Consider the following 21,272-nt stretch of genomic DNA (forward strand, 5'->3'; position numbering starts at 1 on the left):
CGATTATGATTTCTGTTTTTACATCTTGAAATGTTCCCCAGAGAACCCATCTGCCAGATTTAAAGTAGCAAAAAATTTTATTGCAGGCCTCACAGCAAGTGAAACTGCTTAGCCATTTTTAGAGGTGATGTCAGATGTTCATGCTGCAACTGAATTAACTCTACAGCTGCAGCTCTGATCCTACTGTAACTGAACAGAAGATGCTCTGTTTGGAGAGTAGCAGGGGTTATTGATTGAAATGCTGGAGATGATATTAAGGAAAACAGTATTAAGGAAGGACACAAGCACCTGAAGTAATCAGCTACTCATTACATATCCTGGTCAACACATAAACTACATAAAACCAGAGAATTTCTATCACTTCTATTAGTAAGCTAGAAACCTTTAAACAGTTTACATCAGTATCGCAGATCACAGAATGGCCGAGGTTGGAAGGGACCTCTGAAGATCATCTAGTTCAACCCCCCTGCAGTTCTGAACAGTTGCCAGTACAAAATGGGTAACAGAGTGGAAGAACAAAACTTCAAGTCACATTACCTGCTGATAACTATGAAGTCTTGAAGTACTTTTGTGGTGAAACTTTCCATATCTTTGAAGATAACCACAACTGGAGGAGACTGCCAATGTCTGGAAGAAGTTCTTTTTTTGCTTGGAGTCTCAAAATCTGTTTTCTTTAAAGCCAATGGTTATACATTAATAAACAGTAAAATAAAAAGATTGAATCATGTGTACAATCTTATAATGCTCCAAAGTGACGTGGCTGACTTTTTTTTGTACATATTTCATACGTATTTTGCTACAATTGTACATATTACAAGCATCTAGAACCCCAAATCTTCCTCTTTCTATCTTGCATAGCAGGGAGTGCAAAGAACAAATAAATTTTTAAAAGCTAAACAAAAACAACACATTCAACAATGACAAGGACAGCTCTGTGGGACAGAACCAGTAAAAGTGTGTTGGGATTGAGGAAAAAGATTTTAGTTGGGTACCTGGCAGTTGCCCATTTTCTATACATTTACACAGTAATAAAAACTGCAGGTACTCATTAAACTTTTATTTAACACACTGCTCACAAAATCAGTTCTAGCTTTTATTCATGACAGAAGAAAATACTTGAATAAAACATCATTAGCTTTATTAAATACAAGGATAAAAACTATTTACAGTTATTTTGTCACTGCTTTTCAACACAGTATGGGTTGCAGATGCCATACTGCCACTAATAACATGATGATAACATGATAATACACATGACGACATACAGCACTAAAATGGTGCCTCTCCCCGTTCTTTCTTGAAGTTTTGTTTTAACAAGCAAAACATCTCAGCGCTGCTGGGAGAATAGCATCTGGTATGAAGTTGATACTGCATTTTAAGCTTCTGGTTCCCATGTAAACATATCATAAAATAGTACTTTACCCGATTTTCAGAATGCTGACATTCATACCTCATCAGAAACTAACTCCACATCTGTTACGGATTTACATTCAAATCACCTCAGTCTCAGTCATTTCTTAGCGTTAAATGAATAGCTAACCTTTGCCATTTTTTCACTACTCCATATAAATTTGAGGTATTCAATTTCCTTTTTAAAAGAATCTAAAGGTCAGACATTTTTGTAAACTGCTGATACGAAAACCAAAATCCTACCTTTGTTACACTTTCATACCAGGTGATTAGAGAAGTCATTGAACAACGTATTCTATTCTGGGAAGTCTGCACATAGTCGTCTTCCTCTGATGAGTCCACATCTACATAGCAGTTCATTAGCTGCCCCAAGAGCTTCTGCATCAGGTTTTTTATGCCTTTACAACACGTTTTTAGACAGACAATAAAGATATTCAGTTAGTTGCCTAGAATCGTAAAGCTTCCCCAACTCATGCTCTAAGAAATTTCCCCAAGTTATTATTTTTCACTTTTCTAATTATTCTCCTCCTCTCTCCAGAATGCACATCTCACGCTCCATAGTGCTTCAAAGTATTCATGGCATGAATGTTGTTAATGCAGTAAAACGTATCCTATTAAGTTGCCTAGATAGCAACAATTCAAGTTAAGATGGTGACCTTGCACCTTTCCTGAACTCCACAAATGCTATCACAGTGGCCTAAAAATAAATGAAAAGGCCAATCTATAGCTCTGGGGATGCTGCTGTGAGTGATTTAAACCTTTTTATTTAAATAACCTCTTATATTTAAATAAAGAGCAGGGGATATTTTTTTTTCTACCCATTTCTTCTGCACAATTAAGCAGTTAAAAAAATGAAACGCATACATACATGATCTGATCAAAAAAGGGGAAAGCCAACCTTCAGTATCAACATGCAATACATAAAACAACACACTTTTGACATTCATACTACAACAATTTATTTCAACCTTCACTGTCTTTAAGAGAACAGAACAACAGAACCGTACACCTCTTAAAACACAGTAGGCTTCACTGTGATGTTAACGTGGGATTGAACAAATCTTTAGGAGGCGTTCAATATCCCTCCACCCTATTATTCTTACCTTTGGGGCAAAAACTAGTTAACTGACAACTTACTCAGATGAAGAAGCAAAGATACTGCAGAATTTACCTGGGCAATCTTTGGCCTGCAGCAAGGCTACATAAGGAGTAACTCTATTCTGAAGGACTTCTGAGAGACTTCTGAAAGTCAAGTCATGATCTGTAACATTTACACCTAGAAGAAAGACAAAGTAAGTGCATTTTGCTGTGACTTGTGACCACAGTGACTGAATGATAAACTGAACAGTGGACAAAAAAAACAGAAGATACCACAAATATTCAAGGAAGGAATGAAAAGCATCACACCATCTATGAGGTAAGATGAAAAACTAGCACAAGATTAAACGTGCATATTCATACCAGCCAACTGAAAGGAACAGGGAATCACTGTAAAGATGGCTCATGTAGTACTTTGCCTTATTTTTCTTAGGAAGATTTCTCACGGGTACAAACCTGCAGGGATTGTTTTTCTAACTTCCCTGCCACTCATAACCGCAGGAGACATCCACAGTCATCTAAGCACTGGAGACAAAAAGATGAAATTTGCTTTCTCTAGAAAAGCAGCAGTGCAGGCACCTGAGACCTGGATCCTCACGGGGCTTATATAAAGGGGGAAATTACTGAGTTTCAATGAAATACATTCTGAATTTATTATGAACCACTCAACTTTTACTGCCTTTGTGAACATTCTTAGTCAAAGAAAGAAAGAAAAAGTCTCTCCAGAGGGCAATTCACTGCTTCTTCCAGAAATATTCAAAGCAGGAACTTTCTGCTACCTACAAAAGACGACTAACCTTCCAGGCTCTGTTAGTGTTCACACAATAATTCTGCAGCACAGGCCTAATTTTAGGTTACCTAACATGATCCACTGAAAACATAATCAGGTTGCCCTGAACCAGGTTCAGGTTTAGTTAAAACATTCGCACAAAAAAAAAAAAAAAAAAAAAAAAAAAACAACTTCAGAACTTCGCTAACTTCAATACTAAAACCTTCAGCTATTTTTTCTCACCCTCTGCTCCTTTTCCAAGATAATGACGCTTTTCATGCAGAAAACTACATGAAAAGATGCACTGCAAGATCCAACTCATTAACATTTATCAGAAAAACAGAGGCTGTATAATCCCATGGTTAGTCAGAGAAACCACCACGGAAATTAGTGCCATGAGGACAGAATGAGGACAGAATCAAAACATCTCCATGGCATCGGGGCGGGGGGGAAATAAAATCATGGCCAGTTGTCTAAGACGCACCTCTAAGGAAGGTGTTCCTTACTGCACAACTAAGTACATTTACAAAAGGGAAGCAGGTCAAATCTTTCTTCCTTCTCCCAGCCCAATCTCTTCCGTTAACATTTTTGAAAGCTGATGTTGCTCACACTAATAGCTGGAAATCAGCAATACAATTTCTTTGATCTCTGTATCAACTTGAAAGTCTCTGTAAGAGAGCAAATGGACATAAGAGAATGCATCTTAAAAAAGTTACCTAAGACAAGAGCTGCAGTAGGGATTTCTCTGGACTTCATCCGACAATTCCATTCTGCTGTCTTCTCTTGGAACTCGGAATGAGACCTCCTCAAAAAACTCACGAGGTTATCAAATAACTGCGTATTCAAATCTTCCTCTATTTGCTGTAAACAAGCAGAGAGTTTTTATTCACAGAAATGTGGAAACACCAGAATATCTTCATTTTCTTACCCTTTCCCTGCCTTGGATTTAATCCTTAAAACTCCAGTGCAACACCTAATGTAACACTAGTGGGGTTTTTTTGCTGTTGTTGTTTTTTGGTGAATTATAACCTTGCCAGTTTATTCACTATGTGGAAAACACAGACGTTTCCCATCTTGGAACTTCTGGTCTAATGTCTCAACAATAACTTTTACAGCAAATGAGCTTAACTATGTTATCACACCACAGCCTTTAAAGGAGGAGACAAAAACACACAGGCAAAGCGTAAGTGAAAGAGAAGGAATATAATGAATGTTTATGAAAACTTCTATTATTCCCTCCTGGGTTAAAAAACTCCTGTACATTTTTTTTTTCTGAGAGATCTGTATGAGAACAAACACTCAGGTCCTTCAAATTTAATTCAAATTGAAAGAAAAAAGAAGAAATAAAAAAAAAAAAAAAAAAAACCATGCAACTGCCTCATTTGCTACACTGCCTTTTGCCCTTCAGGATGATCTTCATACCAGAATATACGGCAAGGTGAGAGAAGGGCAGCGGGAGAAACAACTTTTAAATGCAGATATATACTGGAAACGTTTTGTATTTCTTTTATTATGTATGCGTCTTTGAAAATCTGTCTCTAATCTACAAAAACCCTTCTGATAGAACAGCCAAAAACGTGCTCTGAAGTTGAGAATTATCAGTACATACCCTGGAAGGTTGATGAAAATTAAGCCCCTATTCCCAATAAAATCATGATCAAGATTTCTTAGGAATGACAAGTGCCACACCCAGCTGTGAACTTGATTTTAAATGAAGCCGCAAAGGTTGTTTCTAGCTGCTGAGAACTACCAAAAGCGTCAAGAACACATCTCCAGGATGTTGCATATGATGCCTCCTCAAAAACCTGAGCTCCATTTCTATTGTACAGAAGAGTTCCTACTGCACACTTTGTAGAGTACTGATAAACTGACAAAACACACGAAAAACGATCTTAATCTCTTCACCCTCTACTTATTCAAAAATATTCTTCTTTTTGACATTGATTGTCTGCCTCTGAACTCACACCAGGTAAATTCTATGGCAACTGAGAAAAAACTGTAGCATGACATTTCAAAAAGTCCAGTTTATGCCATCAGCTTTATAACAGCATCATAAGAGCTTCTCCATTACTACTCATCCCATAACAATCGTCAGAGCTTCTGCTTCAGAATCCATCAGGCCTTGAGCTTCTGATTATTATTGTACAAGTTTTCACTAAGCCCATCTAATAAGATTCTGAGTCCTCACATTGCATAGTTCCAGTTTCTACTATTTCTTCCACTGTGAGTTCGTGAAGATGGAATTCAGTTTGCCATACCACTACATCCTTGCTTAGCTTTCTTAAATCCATCAGTTATCTTCTGTGAAAATAGCTTCATTATTTGCACTATTCTGGTAGCTTTCCACCAAGTATTTTAGGCTGCTCTGCATCTCAAGTGACCAACTCATTTACTTGTATGACACTACTCTGGAAACTTTGAAAAAAAAGTTGAAAAATTGAACTGGCAATTCAATCCCTGTTACAACACTAACACCCAAAAAGGTTTTGCCACGTGTGGTCTGAAAACTGTTATTTGCACCTTAGAGCTAAAATCACCACGTTACAGCCCTGCACTTGGGATTTGTGTTTCTAACCTGGATCCTGGTGTAACACCTCAAATTTGTGACCTTACAAGAAGGGAATGTTTCCGAAAGCTCTTGACGAGATGTATCACAACAAGAATATTTGCAAGACCACTGCTGAAAGCAGGGGTCAAACCCAGGATATCCTGCAATACTGGAATAAAAGAGGTAAAAAAATCACATGCAAAAAAAATAATAATCAAGGACAAGAGCATAATTCCTGCGTTACTTTTGCCAGATTTTCATGTTGTGAGAAGCCTGAGAGGATGCCATCACCAAATGCCACCACTGCAGCACAGTTTGTGATAGACATACAAAGGCCAAGAGTGTTCCACAACAAAGTACTTGGAAGTCAAATCCACTTCAGTATTCAACACCTCGGATAGGTTTCAGAGAACTGAAAAAAGACCAACACAAGCACGTAGCTTGACACAAAAATGTCAGGTAGCATATCCTGGCAAACACTTCAGTGAACATCCTACCCTTAGTGCGCTACTAGAAGCCCTAGAATAAAAGTCCAAACCAGCAAGCCCTACACTTCTCAGGTATTCTACCATGGATTGTGTTTGCTACACCAGGGTTTCAAAGTGCAAAAGAAATAAAATCCTGACTGGATAAAGCCCTCAGCTACCTGGTGTGACCTCACAAAGTGATGCTGCTTTGAGAAGGACTTCAGAGACTTTGAAGGACTGGAGACTTTCTACGGTCCCTTCCAAGCTGACTTGTCACGTGATTATTTAAGTAAAAACAATTATCACCTCCAAGTTTTCCAACAGTAGGACAAAAGGACAGAAATTCAAAATTCAGTAGGAAAATATAACAGATACCTCAGAAGCTTAGTGAAGAAAATTCTACGTATAGCATCAAAAATAACTGCAGATAATCAGCTATTGGGTAAAGCAAACTAAGGCAAGGCCAATGCCAATTTGTCAATGTAGAGATGAACTGTCTTCCACCCGGAGGAGAAAGAAGAGCCAAAATATTTGGTGAACTTCTAGCAGCGTCAAAAAACACACCACAACCAACAGCAGAATATTTAGGACAGGAAAGAATGATGATTTTCCAGATGGCAACGGCTCTGTGCTTCTAAGTAGTTAAGGGAGGCTTTTACCATGATGGGTTGTGCTGGCTGTTCTTGGACAAATATTTGCAGAGCACTAGGAAAAAAAACACTTCATCAACCTGAAAATCCTGCAGCCACTGCTGGCTAGCTAGAAGCATTGTTTCAAAAGCCTTGACAACACCATGCCAAAGTAAGAAGACAAGAAAAGGTTTTCCAGAAGTGGCTACAGATGTCATTGTCCCTCTAGCCTCACCGTGTAACTGACAAGGCAGGTTCTGCCAGTACTGGTGGCTAACCTGTCAGGCCGAAGCAGTAGGATGATACCAAATACACCTCCAAGAGCTTCTATTTATTACGATCAGCGCTGTGGTGTTGCGCGCTGCTTTGCGCACCCTGGTTGTTATGGTTTGAAAAGTGTGCTGACGAGTCCAAGTGAGCTGGATCATGGAACAGTAGAAACAGAATTAGAGGAATTTACGAGTTTAGCCCACAGGTCTGGATTACAAGCTCCATCCAGCTGGCTCCTACTGTATATCCCAAAACAAACTTGGGGAAAAAAAAAAATCTCATAATGTTTAATACCCAATAGCAGGCAGAGGAATACGGAATACTTGCCCAGAATCCTTGACACCGAATAGAGGAGGAAATCCCTGCTGTACGGAAGCAATTATTCATGCTATAATACAAGCCAGCTGGCTACTCAGACACAACAACAGCATGCCATCTACCACACAACAATTAGGAGGCCACAGTTCAGTATGAAATTAACTCCCATCCACACCAGACAGACCCACTGACACTGTCGGTACTAACGCAACAGATTGAGCTTGCAGCCTTATCTTTCACTATTTGACATCCATGCAGTTGTATTCTCATAAATCCACTGTGAATCTTGGGCTGCTATGAGTTCTGTAACACTGAGGTCAAAAGCAGTCTAAAGTCCTCAGAGGGCTGGCACACTCAGAATAGAATTGGAGATAGAGGAAAAAAATAATAAAAAAAAGTATGCCAGGAATTAATAATAAGAAGGTCAATTAGTTAAAAAAGAAGCTTAGAAGAAGCAGCTTAAAGCATCAAAAGCATGTAGTTCTGTGGTAAGAAGTAATATGTAACTGATGGATTTTTTATTTTTTATTTTTTTAATTTCGTACACTAGAAAAGGATTTCAGTCTTGGTCAGTATTTCTGGCCCTTTTATTGCTTTAACAAATTGTTCTTTTAAGTGTGTAAAAAGAGACATCCAAAAACAAAGAAGCAAGCAGCACTGTTATAAATACTTTAGTATTAGGTGCAAGACTCACCTCTGTTTCCAATTTCACGTGTTTCCATAATGACTGACAAGTAGCAAACCGTAACTCGCTATCCTCTGAATCACTGTTTCCTTCCCTGAAGTAGTCAGCTAGAAAGCAAAGGGAAAAACAAATATTATTAAAATAAATCTTTTTTTTCTTGAGAAGAAAGCGAAGTACCCAACTGAAGCAAGAACACCTATGGATAAAGATATCTATATAGATAGATATAGCAGATGTATCTATATAGGTATAAGGGAGATGACTTTTCTCTTAGCCAGTTAATTAACTGCTGGTATCTGGTAGAAGAAGTGAGGGAATAAGCAGAATCTGTTGCCCAACTATACAGCCTTCAGTCAAAGAGCTGGCTTCTACCTCAACTCCCAGATGAGCTAAAGGCTAAATCAGGGCAAAAAGCCATTATTATTACATATATATATATAAATATTAATTACATCTTTCCCTTGCTTCACAAAGTACATACACACACACACACATATATTATCGATATTAATATATAGGTATGTATCTTTCCCTTGCTTCAGAAAGTTTTGTGGGTCTGTTTCCCCTATTAAATATTCAATCCTCCTTCACTATTACAGTCTGATAAGAACCACAAAGGCTTGCACAAACATGTGCATAAAAATCCTTTCTGTCTTCTTGGAAAGATGCAGTAATACCAGCTTCCAGAAAAAAGAAAAAAACAACAAGGTATACTGGGAAAGGACTGTTAGGTTACTTGAAATACAGATTATTTTTTTTAAATACATAATTTTAACTACCATAACTATCCTAGCAAAACTTTTAAACAAAACAAACCAAGCCTGTATTTTTGAATCATCTCTAAGCTGCCACTCACTTCTACGTGAGCTGTTCACAAAGAAGAAAATGAGAAAAAAAATATCTGAGCCATAGAAGCCATGAATCCTTCAAAAATCAGCTCCTTTTTAGTAACACAATGTCTTGGCACATTTTTGAATGCATCTGGCTTCCCAGGTGCTCCTCTAGCTCACAGATACGAGTACAGAAACTCTCTACCAGCTTCCTAACAAGAAGGACAGAGTTGAAAGTGAAATAGGAGCCTGAACAGAAACAAGTCTGAGTGACATTTTTCTTGTTTTTCCTCCCACCTTCACACAGTCTACATTTCATAAAATAAAATAGCACAGGTTTGCAACTGTCCTGCTCCCAGCATACCCACGCCTTACTCCCAGCTGGTGTAGCTTTTAAGGCTTCACTAACACTACCTGGAAGAACACAAAGGCTGAAGATGAAGTAAACAGCCTGTTGTTACCTGTTGCTTGCTACAAGGCAACATTGAACATAACAGCTAAATTTTTCTAAAAACATGCAAATATAAAGTTTGATTACAAGGTCCATTTGCTAAGCCATCCAAGGGAGCATCAGCTGTGGTTTGACCTCTAAAGAACCACATGAGGAGCACATTTAATCTTTCATATCACTAAAAAAAAAACTTCACTGTAAATGATGAACACCCATCCCCACCTAATCTTGTGTTTTCCTCGTCTGCCCTGAGCTATCATCTCATTTGTATCCCTAAGAAAAATCACTTAAATACATAACACACTTTGATGACACCGGCTTTGAGTTAAAGACAATTCAGCCACCACAGTTATACCAAAGAATAATATTCTTTCTATACTACCAGACCTGAAACTGTATGTGCAAATGTGCACAGAAGGCCTTTGTGAGGTGGTATTATCAACCCCACCTGAAACTTCACATTTGTCAGGTTTGGCCTTCCAAATTCAACATATGCACATCAAAGTCGTGTTTATTTAGAATACCATTTGAATCAACTGCTGTTAGCAGTCAAACTAGCTCCCTTCTGCTTCTCTTTTCAGAATAGTCCAGTCAAATTCATTTTTCTGTGACAAAGTACGTGCTAAGTGGAGCAACACATTTTTCCAGCCGTGATTTATAAATCTTGCAAAAACATACTGTTCAGTACAGGGTAAAATTCCAACGTGGTTTAAGTGCATAGGTCTTGGTTGTTAGTTTATTTATCTTGCAATGACAGACTGGATTATACCTGCCTACCTCTCGTTCCCTGAACCACAGATGTGCCAGCTCTCACAGAAAAAAATAATTTGGAATTAATTTTAAAGCAGGTGCTGTTGTGAGTCCCTCTGGTAATGAAGCAGTCTGTGATGATTTCCAAAGCCTTATTACTTTCCCCTCCACTTTTTTTAAAAATATGTATTTTCGAACTGTCACACTTTTTGACAGCTCTGTCCCTGCCAAAAAACTTTAACCTTGGAATAAGAACAGTTCGTTCCCTGACCAACTTTCAAACAGCAACTATTTGAGCAGCCTTACTTATGGCTCCAATAGGAGTCTGTCCCATTTGGTCTTCCTCAAATGCCCAGAGACTTGTATACATGCCTTTTGGACTGGAGAAAAGAAAGTAAATGTCACAACAAACGTTAGTAAACACAAGCCAAGGGATGTTCACAAATGGCTTCTGCCAAAGTTGTTCGAGGAAAAGAAGAAAAACTACCCAAACAGGGTAACAATTATGAATGGATATCATTTCTGACTCCCATAGCTTAAAAGTGGCTCATTCAGACCCTCCAGATAGATGGTTTGTCAGTTAACAATTTATGGCAGCATGGAAAGTTCTCTTGTAAAAAAAAAAAAAAAAATGCAAAGACAAAGGCCAGCTATACATTCTTGATTGCTGGAGATGAAAAAAACATTTACACTAACCTACTACTTCTGAAGAAATGAATTTTCAGAAATACTGACATCAAGGAGCAACTGAAATCCTCACACAGCTACAACAGAATTCAATCAGAACTGAAGCTTCCAGGATTAACCCTCCCAAAGCACAGCAACATACATCAAAATGCACTAACCTGTTTTTTGAGACACCTTTCTCTTCTTGGGACTTGGTTTAAAAACAAAGCAGCCCTGGAGAATAACAAGAAAAATATAAACTTCAAAATGAGCATCAATCTGACTGTGACTCCTAAGGCCTTTTATTCTCCTTTAACCGCAGTGTTCCATCAACAATTTAACCTAATTGCCAGCATCTTAAGGATACCATTAGTTGTGCTTTTATTTTCCTGTTTCAAGCTAGAAAAGCAGTGGAAACAGTATTCCAGAATATCTGTGAGGAACTTTTATCACCCTTCTATTACGTTCTTCAATTCATCCATCAGGTAGAACAGCAGTGAGAGGAATCATTGAACTCCTCATGTACCTTCATTCAATAGATTTAAAATTAAGAGGAAATGATTCCCTGGGGACACATCAATAGTCTCCTCGATACAGATTCAGTTAAAAGCAAAGCAAGAGGCTGGGATGCACAGCAGAGGTGATCCAAAAGCCAATGACACCCTGCAACTGCAGAGGACAACAAGTCCATCCCAGAATAGAAAAGTAAAGATAGATAAAAGCAGAATGACAAATGGTTGGAAAAGGTTCAGATAAATAAAAACCCTGCCTCCAGAAGTCCTCCAGATAGAAGTCATCTCACAGTTCGATTTGATTCATCACCAAGAAGGATGAAATCAAATGCAAGTACTAAGCTTTGAATTCTGGGAAATTTTTTCAATTTCTTGTAGAAAACGTGAAATTTCTCCCCCATCATTCTCCCAAATCAATACTCATCTTCTTTTTGCAATTTCCTTTATACCAGCAATCGTACACCTTTCCCAGCTCTTGCTGTGAGGTTCTTGTGCCACAGCAAGAGTGAAGCAAAAACACAAATGTTCAAGGTATTTAAACAGACTGATTCAATCCAGTATTTCCCACAGAGATGCTTGCATAAGCAAACATTACTGAACTCAAACTGAGATAGTTCAGCCACCAGCGTAAGAACGATCTAATAAAAGTAAAACTCTAGAAAGGTGCTCAATTTTGGTTACAGACACTAGATTGTTGGGTATCTTTGGACACGTTATTTCCCTTCTGATCCAAATAAGAATCTGAAGTCCAACACTGATACCTATTGTTGTCCCCCTCTGAAAAACTGCCTTAGGAATTGGAAAAGTTCTCAGATACTTTTCATTTTACTACATACTAAAAACTACCTAAAAATAGCTGGACAAAAGTTGTCCAGCTGTGTTGTCCATACCCTAAATGCTGTGGAACAATTCCACTACAAAAAACTTTGACACGGGCTTATTTATGCTGCATTACACACAGTAAGTCAGAACAGTAATTCATGAAAGGACAACTGGAATTGGCCCAAATTACTGAGGGGGTGGTGAGGCCCTGGCACAGACTGCCCAGAGAAGCTGTGGATGCCCCATCCCTGGAGGTGCTCAAGGCCAGGCTGGATGGGGCTTTGGGCAACCTGGTCTGGTGGGAGGTGTCCCTGCCCATGGCAGGGGGGTGGGACTGGATGGGCTTTAAGGCCTTTTCCAATCCAAACCATTCTGTGATTCTATGAAAAGAACTGTATAAAACACATAGATGTAAGAAGAAAGGATGTATACTTAAGTCTAACGAACTACAAATATTATTGAATGCTTTACATTCAATGCAGCAGAGATGAGTATGTAAAACTACCGAGTATTACATATAAGACACAGGAGACAATGGAAGGACCTTTCACTGCTCAAATACTTAAAAGCAACATTTTTAAAAGGGAAACCCACTCTTTCTAGATTCAATTTTAACTTTGGTTGTAAGCAGTTCTACGTCCCCCTGAAAGCACGGTCACCTGCACACTGAAGAACCCAGACACACGCCAGGATTCAGTGGAAAATAACACGAGGGGAGGGAGTTTTCCTAGGATAAAACACGTCCCTGCGTGCTGCGGCCAGCTGCTGCTGCCCACGATATAACCCCGCAAGACACCACACAGCGCGGTGCTGTACCACATTCTAAGCGAAGCGCTCTGGCGAACGTTCCCTCCTCGCTACCGCCCCTGGCCGTGGACCAAACGTAAGCTTTCAAAACAAACAAAAAAATCACACAAATTTAACGCTTAAACGACATCAAACGCGACCCCCCCCTCCTCCCCTCACCTTGGAGACGGAGCCCACGCTCATGTCGCCCCCTCCCCCCCCCCGCTAACGGCTCCGTGAGGTAACGGCCACACGGCCCCGAAGGGAGGGGAGGCAAAGAAGGCGCATGCGCAGTGCGGGGCAGCGCGGCGCTGACAGGGCGGGCGGAAAGCGGCGGGCGGGGGCAAGGGGCGGCGCTGACCTCCCGCCCCGCGGCCCAGTCATGGCAGCTTGCGCTTTCCGGAGGAGCATCGCCGCTCAGGTAACGCTCCCAGCTCGTCCTCCCCTAGCCCTGAGCGGGGTTGTGCCGAAAGTGGAGCCGCCCGGTTTGAGCCGTCAGCCGGATCCCCCCCTCCCGGAGGTGGCAGTTGGTAGGGCCGGTTGCCAAGGGGATCGGCGCGGGCTTCGTTGGCCCGCCCACCCCTAAGGGCTGGTGGGGGGGTCCTGGGTCAGCCAAGGGGGGGAATGGGGGCGGGCCGGTAATGGCGTGCAGGGGCTAGAGGGTAAAAATAAATAAATATATAAATAAATAAAATAAACGTTATCCTGTGAAGTAAAGAACCTGTTGGCGATGTTTTGCCTTGGCTTTTTTTTCCCTTCCTTTTCTAAGGTTCCTTTACTATTCCCTGCGTTTGTGTTGCAAATTGGAAAACAGCAAGCTTAAAGTACTTCATAATTACTTATTTTCTTTCCCCGAGAGGAAATTTACTTGAAAATCCCTCACAGGTATTTAAACAGGGAGCAGTACTTTTCCTGAATCTTTTTCACTTAAGCCACTTTGTTCTTTATTTCAAATTTAGCTCTCGAAAGTTTTGGATCTACCACCAGAAAATCTAATAAAGTCCATATCTGCAGTTCCTGTCTCCAAAAAACGGTAGTGATTGCACTTTATTTTACAATATTTTGTCATGTTATGTTATGTTTGGTTGTGTTTCTTAGTGCAATGGCTTAATAAGACTTCAGAGAAAAAGAAATACAGAAAAGCAAACCTAAGCTAATATACTGTTCCACTTATAAGAAGATACCTAAATCTAATTAAACCACTCTATTTTTTGAAGCAAGCTCAACACAAATATAATCGCTTCAAAAATATAAATAACATGCACCACTTGAATGGTAAATGTTTCAGTATTAATAAATGAACTAAATGTGAAACTGCACAGAACCAATGTGAAGTCACAGATTTTTTTCCCTGTCATGCTTGAGAGGTGTAGTAATTTTGGCAGATAAACTACTTTTATTCATGAGTATAACATGGGTATAACATTTTTTTCCTGTGAAATGGTGATTTCACTATGTGTATTTTACAGTTGTATTAGAGCAAAGGTAATATTTAGCTTTCTACTGCAGCTTTCTAAACATAGCTAACTTTTGGGTACCTGCGACTGGCTTATGCTTGCCAATTAGACTTGCCATATGCAGAGTCAGCTTGGATTTGTCAAATCTCCATGTCATTTCAACACTTTTTTTCCCTGATTTTCATCTGTTCTTTTTTTTTTTTTTTTTTTTCCAGGCATGTTGCTGATTTCCAGCTTTCTATTGCTTCTGTTCTAGAAAAGCATTCTGGTGATTGCTTAGCACAAGATCTTCAGCTTCAAGCTCAGAAGCTAGCTGAGAAGGTATGCTAATACATTAATTCCATGTATTTGATGCAGTAATGAACTTACAGACGAGGGATGTAACAGGCATTGTAAAAGAAATCATATTCTTTCTTCAAACATCTCTTTGGATCAGAGTAGTTTAATGACTGCAGCCATTATCACTCACACACAGAGTCTTCACAGGTAATCGGAGGAGCAGTTTTAGTTAAGTTTTTTGTGAAATTGTTGTTTTGAAATAGTTTGAGAACAAGTAATATTTGTGAGTTAGGAGGCACTGCCTAAAAGCTATGCTGTGGTCCATACTGTTGACCAAAACTAGAGGAAAAAATTGAGTATGTAGTGGCCTGAGAAATTAAAGATGGCAAAATCCAACACTAAAATCACAATGGAGAAACTTAACCTGTGGGTCAAACAGACCAGACTTTGAACTAACTGACTAACTTTTTGAAATTGAGGTTTCTTAGAACAGCAATGTTTTCATGGCCATTTCAGGCCATGGGAAATGGCAGTGGCTGAGTCATTAAGGATAGCTACTGTAATAAAAAAGAAGTAACAGGCAAAACAAGATATACAGAAGTGACACAAATCTTGAAGAAAAAAAAGGTACATGGAAGAGAAGAAAAATTCAGAGAAGTTGGTATGTATAGGGTTGAAAGAGGGACCAGAAAGATGATGCTAGGTTTTGAGGGATCATTAGAGATGAAAAAAATCCTTCAAAATCTAAAAAGATGTTACTGATGCTGATGAAGAGGAGTATAAACTAAGAAGTAGTGGCAATGTTAGGTGCAAAGATGCAGTAGGTCAAATAATAAAAGTGTAGAAAAGATGCTTCATCTTCCTCAGAACAAATTTGAGAGAGAATCAGTAGGGTTGCTATATGATCAGGAGTTAAAAAGGACAAATAAAAAGAATTAGAATATTACTGAGAAGCTGAACTATTTCCTCATTTCGTTCTTCACTGCTGAGGTGTTGAAGAGAACCATACTTTGGACCCATTTTTTAGCACATGAATATTCTGACTCAGGCAGAGGAAGAGCTTATGGTGCACAGATGTACAACCAAAAGTTCTGAAACAACTTTAAGATGATCTAGCATCATAGAATAATGTAAGTTGGAGAGGGCCTCAGAAAGTGATTTGTTCCACTCTCCTCCTCAAAGCAGGTTATTGAGGGCTTTTGGATGAGTTTGCTCAGGACTTTTGAAATCCACTGTGGTTTTATAAGCCTCCAAGGATTTAACAGCCTCTATGGGCATTCTGTTCCCGTGACTGTAACATCATGGTAGCAATTCTTTTCCCTGTGTCTAGTGTGTCACTTTAAAAACAAATGCTGTTACCAGTGATTAGAAAGCTACAAATGTGTCTTTCTCTTTTATTGGTTCTGGCTCATTAAATAACTCTTGGCCACCAAGCCTCACATCTTTACACAGCAAAGCAGATGTAACAGTAGAAAAGAGCAGACCATCAGTATAAGCTCAGAAATTGAATACACCATGCTGGTTAACCAAAGGAGAAAAAAAAAAAAAGAAAGGAAGAAAAGAAAAAAAAAAACACTAATCTCTTAGAATCATTTTTGTTGGATATTGGATAAAGGCAATGCGTTTATTATAATTTGCTTAGACTGATCACGTCATCCACAAAGATAAGCAGTATAGAAATACAAATATGCAAAATATGACCATAATATCAAAAATTAGCAGTGAGACAGAGAAATGTAGGCAGTGTTTGTCATGATAAACAGTTGATAGAGTACCTTGAGTTTCAATAGCATGCTCTTAGTCACTGAAGAGGAAATTGGTCACGATGTTTGAAATACAGATATTTAGGTTAGGCAGAAGAGACTGAAATAGTTCCCATTGACTAAAGTAGCCAAAATAATAAGGCAACATGATGCCAAATGGAACATGATATGCTGAGTTTTGTCTGTCACAAAGGTTGTAATCGTCTTGTTTCTGTTGGCTTTTGATTTGATCTGGGTGGCTGCTTCTTGCTTCATCTTTCAACTGTTATTTCTTGGCTGAGGGGGAACTTTTTTTTCTTTTTATGCCTTTAGAGGATATTCTGATATGGCATTCTGATCCAAGCCATAGGCATGAGGAGATCTGGTTACTAAAGAACCGTAAAGTACTTGGAAGAAAGGTTGATAGAGCTATGGAGAGGACAAATAAGCTCTCATATTAACGAGAGTTGAAAAACACTGAGATAGTAGTGACAGATTATGTAGAAAACGTTTAGCAGAACAAACAGTATGAAGAAAGTGCAGTGGGAATTTCTGCTTTATATCTGCCCCATAACATGGGTAAAATGGGCCTTCAGTAAAACAAAGAGGAGGGAAATTCAGCGTCAATATAAGAAATATTTCTTTCATGTAGCTTATGAATAAACAATGGAATTTGTTGTTATTGGAGATTGGTAAGGATAAAGAACTTACAGGCTAACAGTAATTACTCCTGTTTGAGGTAGGATCTAACTACAAGACCTAGAATGGGGATAGAATTTCTTCTTCATGATGATGCGCTTCAGTAGGAACGTGTAGCTTGCCTCTCTCAAAGACCAAGTTATAAGATAACCAAGTTATCCTCTGTTTTTTGTTTGTTTTTGTATTTTGAGAAAATGTCCTGTCTATGAAAGGAAGCTACTTTAGTGAAAACGAAGCCAAAACTCTCAACCTGTAAAGAGACCAAAATCTGTGTAAAGAGGAGGTTGACATTAGAGCTGCTTAAACATTTCTTACAGCTTCAGAATTTTCAAAACATGAGCCTTCTGAAAATTGTAAATGGAATCTTTAATATATGAACCTTTAACATCTTTATTTTGTATCGCTGGCTGCTGCAAGGCATTGTAGTTCAAGTCAGGAACTTCAAGAAACAGCAGTCCAAAACTTGTCTCAGATTTTCTTTAAGACATGGATCTTTATTTTTTTTGTGTTGTCACACATACTGTGAAGCTGTCAAATGCATCTCAGCCTTTGTGCGTACAAAGAGATCATCTGCTGCTCATAGCCAAAAGAAAACACAGCCTGGACAAAACAAAAGCAAAACAAATGTGTGACATTTCAGAGTGAGTTGTGTTCAGAGCTAGTAAGCATGGATTAGAAATAATAAAATCATCCTTTTTTCAACAGGATGGATTAAATGATTTGTGATTGCTTCCAATCAGATAAATAGCATTTAATATTTGTAGTGGATTAAATTAATATTTTGAGTGAATTGAATTAAAATTTCCTAATTTACCTGTTTTCATAGAGAGTTACTGTTCTGTTTTGTTCTTATAGCTGAAATGTGATGCTGTAGTGAGTGAAATCAGCACTGGTCCAGGAACAGTGAACTTTACGATAAACAGGGAATTACTGGCAAAGGTGAGTATATTTCATGTGTGTTAAGGTTTCTCGATAAATTCCTCAATGTAAAACTATGAAATACTTAACCATAGTCTTTGATATTTTCTATACATATCTGCTTGTTTTGCATAAATTCTCCTCAAGGATTCCTGATGCTTCTTTGTTAGGTAGGTCTAGAATTGGGGATGAGGCTCAGGGAAGTTTATCCTCTTGAGGAAACAATGCATCTATCCTTCAGTTACAACCATACTCTTCTTTTTCTTTAATGTTTCTGCTCTAAAAGGCAGTTTTCACGTGTTCTTTGTGTTTCTGAAGTACACAGGTCAAAATTTTGGTCTTGCATATAAACTCTTGTTTAAAATAAAGAAGGATGGTAGAAAGATACCTGAAATAAAAGTACTTGACTTCGAATCTACCGTTACATACTTTGCTGCCAAAAATTCTGCAAGGTCCAATCTGACTGGAATTGAAATCTTAATTTGTTAAACCAGTAACTTAGTGAAAGGAAGATACCACTCAGTCCATAAGAGTAGTGTTTCGGTTGCACTCGGTCCGGATTATTTTCAAGAACTTCCCTTAGGATAGGTGGCTGGCTGGTACTGTTCGACTGGGGAGTGAATGAAAGCCCTGCTAAGCCAGCTGAACTAACTTGGGTTGCAAGCTACTTTGTGGTGGCGCTCAAGGCATTAATCTAAGCAGCTTTTGTGGAAACAACATTGTGGTCTTAGAAAATGAGCCACGTGTGATTTGGGCAGAAAATCAGATCTTACCTAATGCTGGTGAAGCTTTCTTCCTAACAGGGCTTCCACTGAGCAAGTCTCTTAGGCTTGTTATCATCTTCTCCTGAATGATAGGTCGCCTTGTGAATTGCTAATGCCTAGGCATTCCTGTCAGTTGGCTGCCTTATTTATTGCCTCAAAACATCTCCTTAAATTCTCATTAACTATCTGTAATCCATCATGATAAGAACATAACACCTGACTATTCACTGAAAGAATAGTGTTGGTGTTAAATTGTGTTCATGGGCAGGATTTGACAAGGTGCTTTGTTGTAGGGATTTTAGTCAGAATATTGAGTCAAGCAAAACTATGTGTCTGGCCTAGTAGAATTTTGCTGGAAGAAATGTGGGATTAGAACACAGAATTTTGCATTATATCACTGAGGAGAGAGGAGGAGATAAGACCTAGCTGTGACTTTCACTAATAAGGAGAATAGGGCTATGGTAAATTTGAGGATTTGTGTGTGTGTCTGGCTTACCTTCTAAGGTGCCATAATGAAAACAGCATTAAAGGTTTCTCTACAGGCATAGTTCCTTTTTTCTACATCTGTTATTTCTGCTGCAGAAGTGTTTTAAGGTGACTTCAGGAAAAATAAAATCAAACAAACAACTTTCCACTGAATGGAATGAGATTTCCACTTCAGTTCACATCGCCAGAGGCCTGTACTATCTTCAGGAAGTTTGTCCGAGACTTACAGCTTCGTGTATTAGGTTTTGTAGTGTATTGGCATCACTGTGATAAACTGAAGAATACAGGGTGTGTACAGGGACTTACCTTGCTGTATGATTGCAGTACTGATAATCTAACCATAGGATTCCTCTTTCCACAAACTACATTCAAGCTGTTGAGGAAATATTTTAAGGAATTTTAGACAGTCTCCGTGCTTTCAAAGTAGACATGCTTTTGTACAAGCCATTCTTACAGATTCGCAGGTGGGAGAAGGGGTGTTTAGACACGTGAGGTCTGAATAGTTGGCTTTCCTTGGCGCTAGAGGAGTAGAAAGCAAGCTGGCTTTTGATGCCTAGGAAAATCTAGCAGTCGTAGTAAAATGTGAGTGTTGTGGGTTGTTGTTTTTCTTCTTCCTGTTTTGGAGTTAAGTGCCTTGGTGATTCTGAGGAAGCTTAAATTCTTGCAAAAGTCTCCTGTTTTTCTGTTTCCACATTGTATATACATACTCTCATCCAATAAGAAAGGAAAAGAACATTAGGCAGATGCTATTCCTAAAAAAAGATTGATGAAGAAATACAGCGGGCAGTGATGTAAAGCAACTGGAAAAAGCTAGAGATGTTAGTCTGCCTCATGTTCTAGAAAGAACAATGAAAGCATTCGTATTGCTGAAATGAGAAATAGCTAAGCCTCTTTTGTCTGGTTTTCCTTCACTTAAACCACTGGTTGATGTGTATGTATCCCATTATTATTCAGAATGATCAGACCATAAGGTACCTCCCATAAGCTGTTGTTTCAGTCTACCCGCAGTGAACTGATGGAGAGGATTCTGCAGTTTTGTCCCTTAGGCTGGCTTTAGTGGTAGTCATGAAGGCTAGAAATCCGGAACTTCTGTGTCAGATTTCCTGAAAATAAAAATGTGTTCATGTGCTGTTGAGGTGACCAGCATAAGCACAGTAATGCTCGTGCAATTATAGCACATTGGATTTCTTGCAGGCCTCAGTCACAAGGAGTGTGTGGGAGATCTGATGTGTCCCTAAGGGTTGGACCTCTGTGACCGGGTTGTGCTGCGTGCAGTGCGTGTCCTTTGCATTCACACATTGACAAAAGCTTTGGATCTAGGACAGGACTCATAGAAATTTCACTCCAGATTCCTCAAAGTGTGCCTTGATAAGATTTATTCATGGGAAGGAGGCACTTTTGAAGAAGCTCAGAGGTATGCTGTGTAGCTTTTCTTTTTAATTCAGGGAAAAAAAAAAAAAGCCTGCTGAGAACATCTGGCTGCACAATGAAATAAATTCTCTCATCTCCCAATCTTTGATCAAAATCTACGGTCTAGTTCTACAAGATAGCTGTTATTTTAAAATGTGTTACCTGAATTAGGCATGGCAAGGGTCCTGGTCAGAATAAGGTAAGAGTCCTATTTACATGAGAACACCTTTATTTTATATGAGGTTACTGTTCTACCCACATTCTTGGGCTGACTTTCCTTTCCTGCTTACTGATTACCTCTGGGTGACTCTCCAGCAGTTACATGTTGTGTAACTTAATAGTTCTAATGAGATCTACACTTTCTACTTTTAAGTTTTTACCAAAATCAGCTTAGATTTTCACCAAAATCTCTGCTTACAATTTGTCTAGCTTATTTAATTGATCCAGTGCAGCTTTCAAAAGTTAATGGCATTTCCATCTGCACGTGATACCTTGTTTTCTTGGCA

General features: G+C 38.9%; 2 protein-coding genes across 14 annotated transcripts in view; one reads left to right on the plus strand and one right to left on the minus strand.

Moving 5' to 3' along the window:
* The window catches only part of ORC3 (origin recognition complex subunit 3), a 36,933-nt gene extending 23,606 nt beyond the window's left edge, over window positions 1–13,327 (minus strand). For both annotated transcript variants that reach the window (XM_080584438.1, XM_080584437.1), the window contains exons 1-7: window positions 13,192–13,327; window positions 11,071–11,125; window positions 8,204–8,301; window positions 3,994–4,138; window positions 2,582–2,686; window positions 1,654–1,808; window positions 538–671 (exon numbers count right to left, since the gene is read on the minus strand). In XM_080584438.1, coding sequence (XP_080440564.1) covers window positions 538–671; window positions 1,654–1,808; window positions 2,582–2,686; window positions 3,994–4,138; window positions 8,204–8,301; window positions 11,071–11,125; window positions 13,192–13,215 — 716 coding nt within the window. In that variant the 5' untranslated portion in view covers window positions 13,216–13,327. The remainder of the gene's footprint in view (window positions 1–537; window positions 672–1,653; window positions 1,809–2,581; window positions 2,687–3,993; window positions 4,139–8,203; window positions 8,302–11,070; window positions 11,126–13,191) is intronic.
* RARS2 (arginyl-tRNA synthetase 2, mitochondrial) overlaps window positions 13,199–21,272 on the plus strand; it is a 55,550-nt gene continuing 47,476 nt past the window's right edge. For 9 of the 12 annotated variants that reach the window (XR_013948227.1, XR_013948228.1, XR_013948229.1 and 6 more), the window contains exons 1-4: window positions 13,200–13,432; window positions 13,971–14,044; window positions 14,684–14,789; window positions 18,044–18,127. Coding sequence is in view for 6 of the 12 variants with exons in the window: in XM_080584451.1 (XP_080440577.1) it covers window positions 13,298–13,432; window positions 13,971–14,044; window positions 14,684–14,789; window positions 18,044–18,127 (399 nt within the window). In the remaining 6 variants the exon portion in view is untranslated. Of the gene's footprint in view, window positions 13,433–13,463; window positions 13,542–13,970; window positions 14,045–14,683; window positions 14,790–18,043; window positions 18,128–21,272 lie in introns of those variants that run through there. The other 3 variants (XM_080584452.1, XM_080584450.1, XM_080584453.1) reach the window with 3 other exon arrangements.

The sequence above is a fragment of the Anser brachyrhynchus genome (assembly GCF_964034855.1).
Source record: "Anser brachyrhynchus genome assembly, chromosome: 3".
Classification (NCBI taxonomy): domain Eukaryota; kingdom Metazoa; phylum Chordata; class Aves; order Anseriformes; family Anatidae; genus Anser; species Anser brachyrhynchus.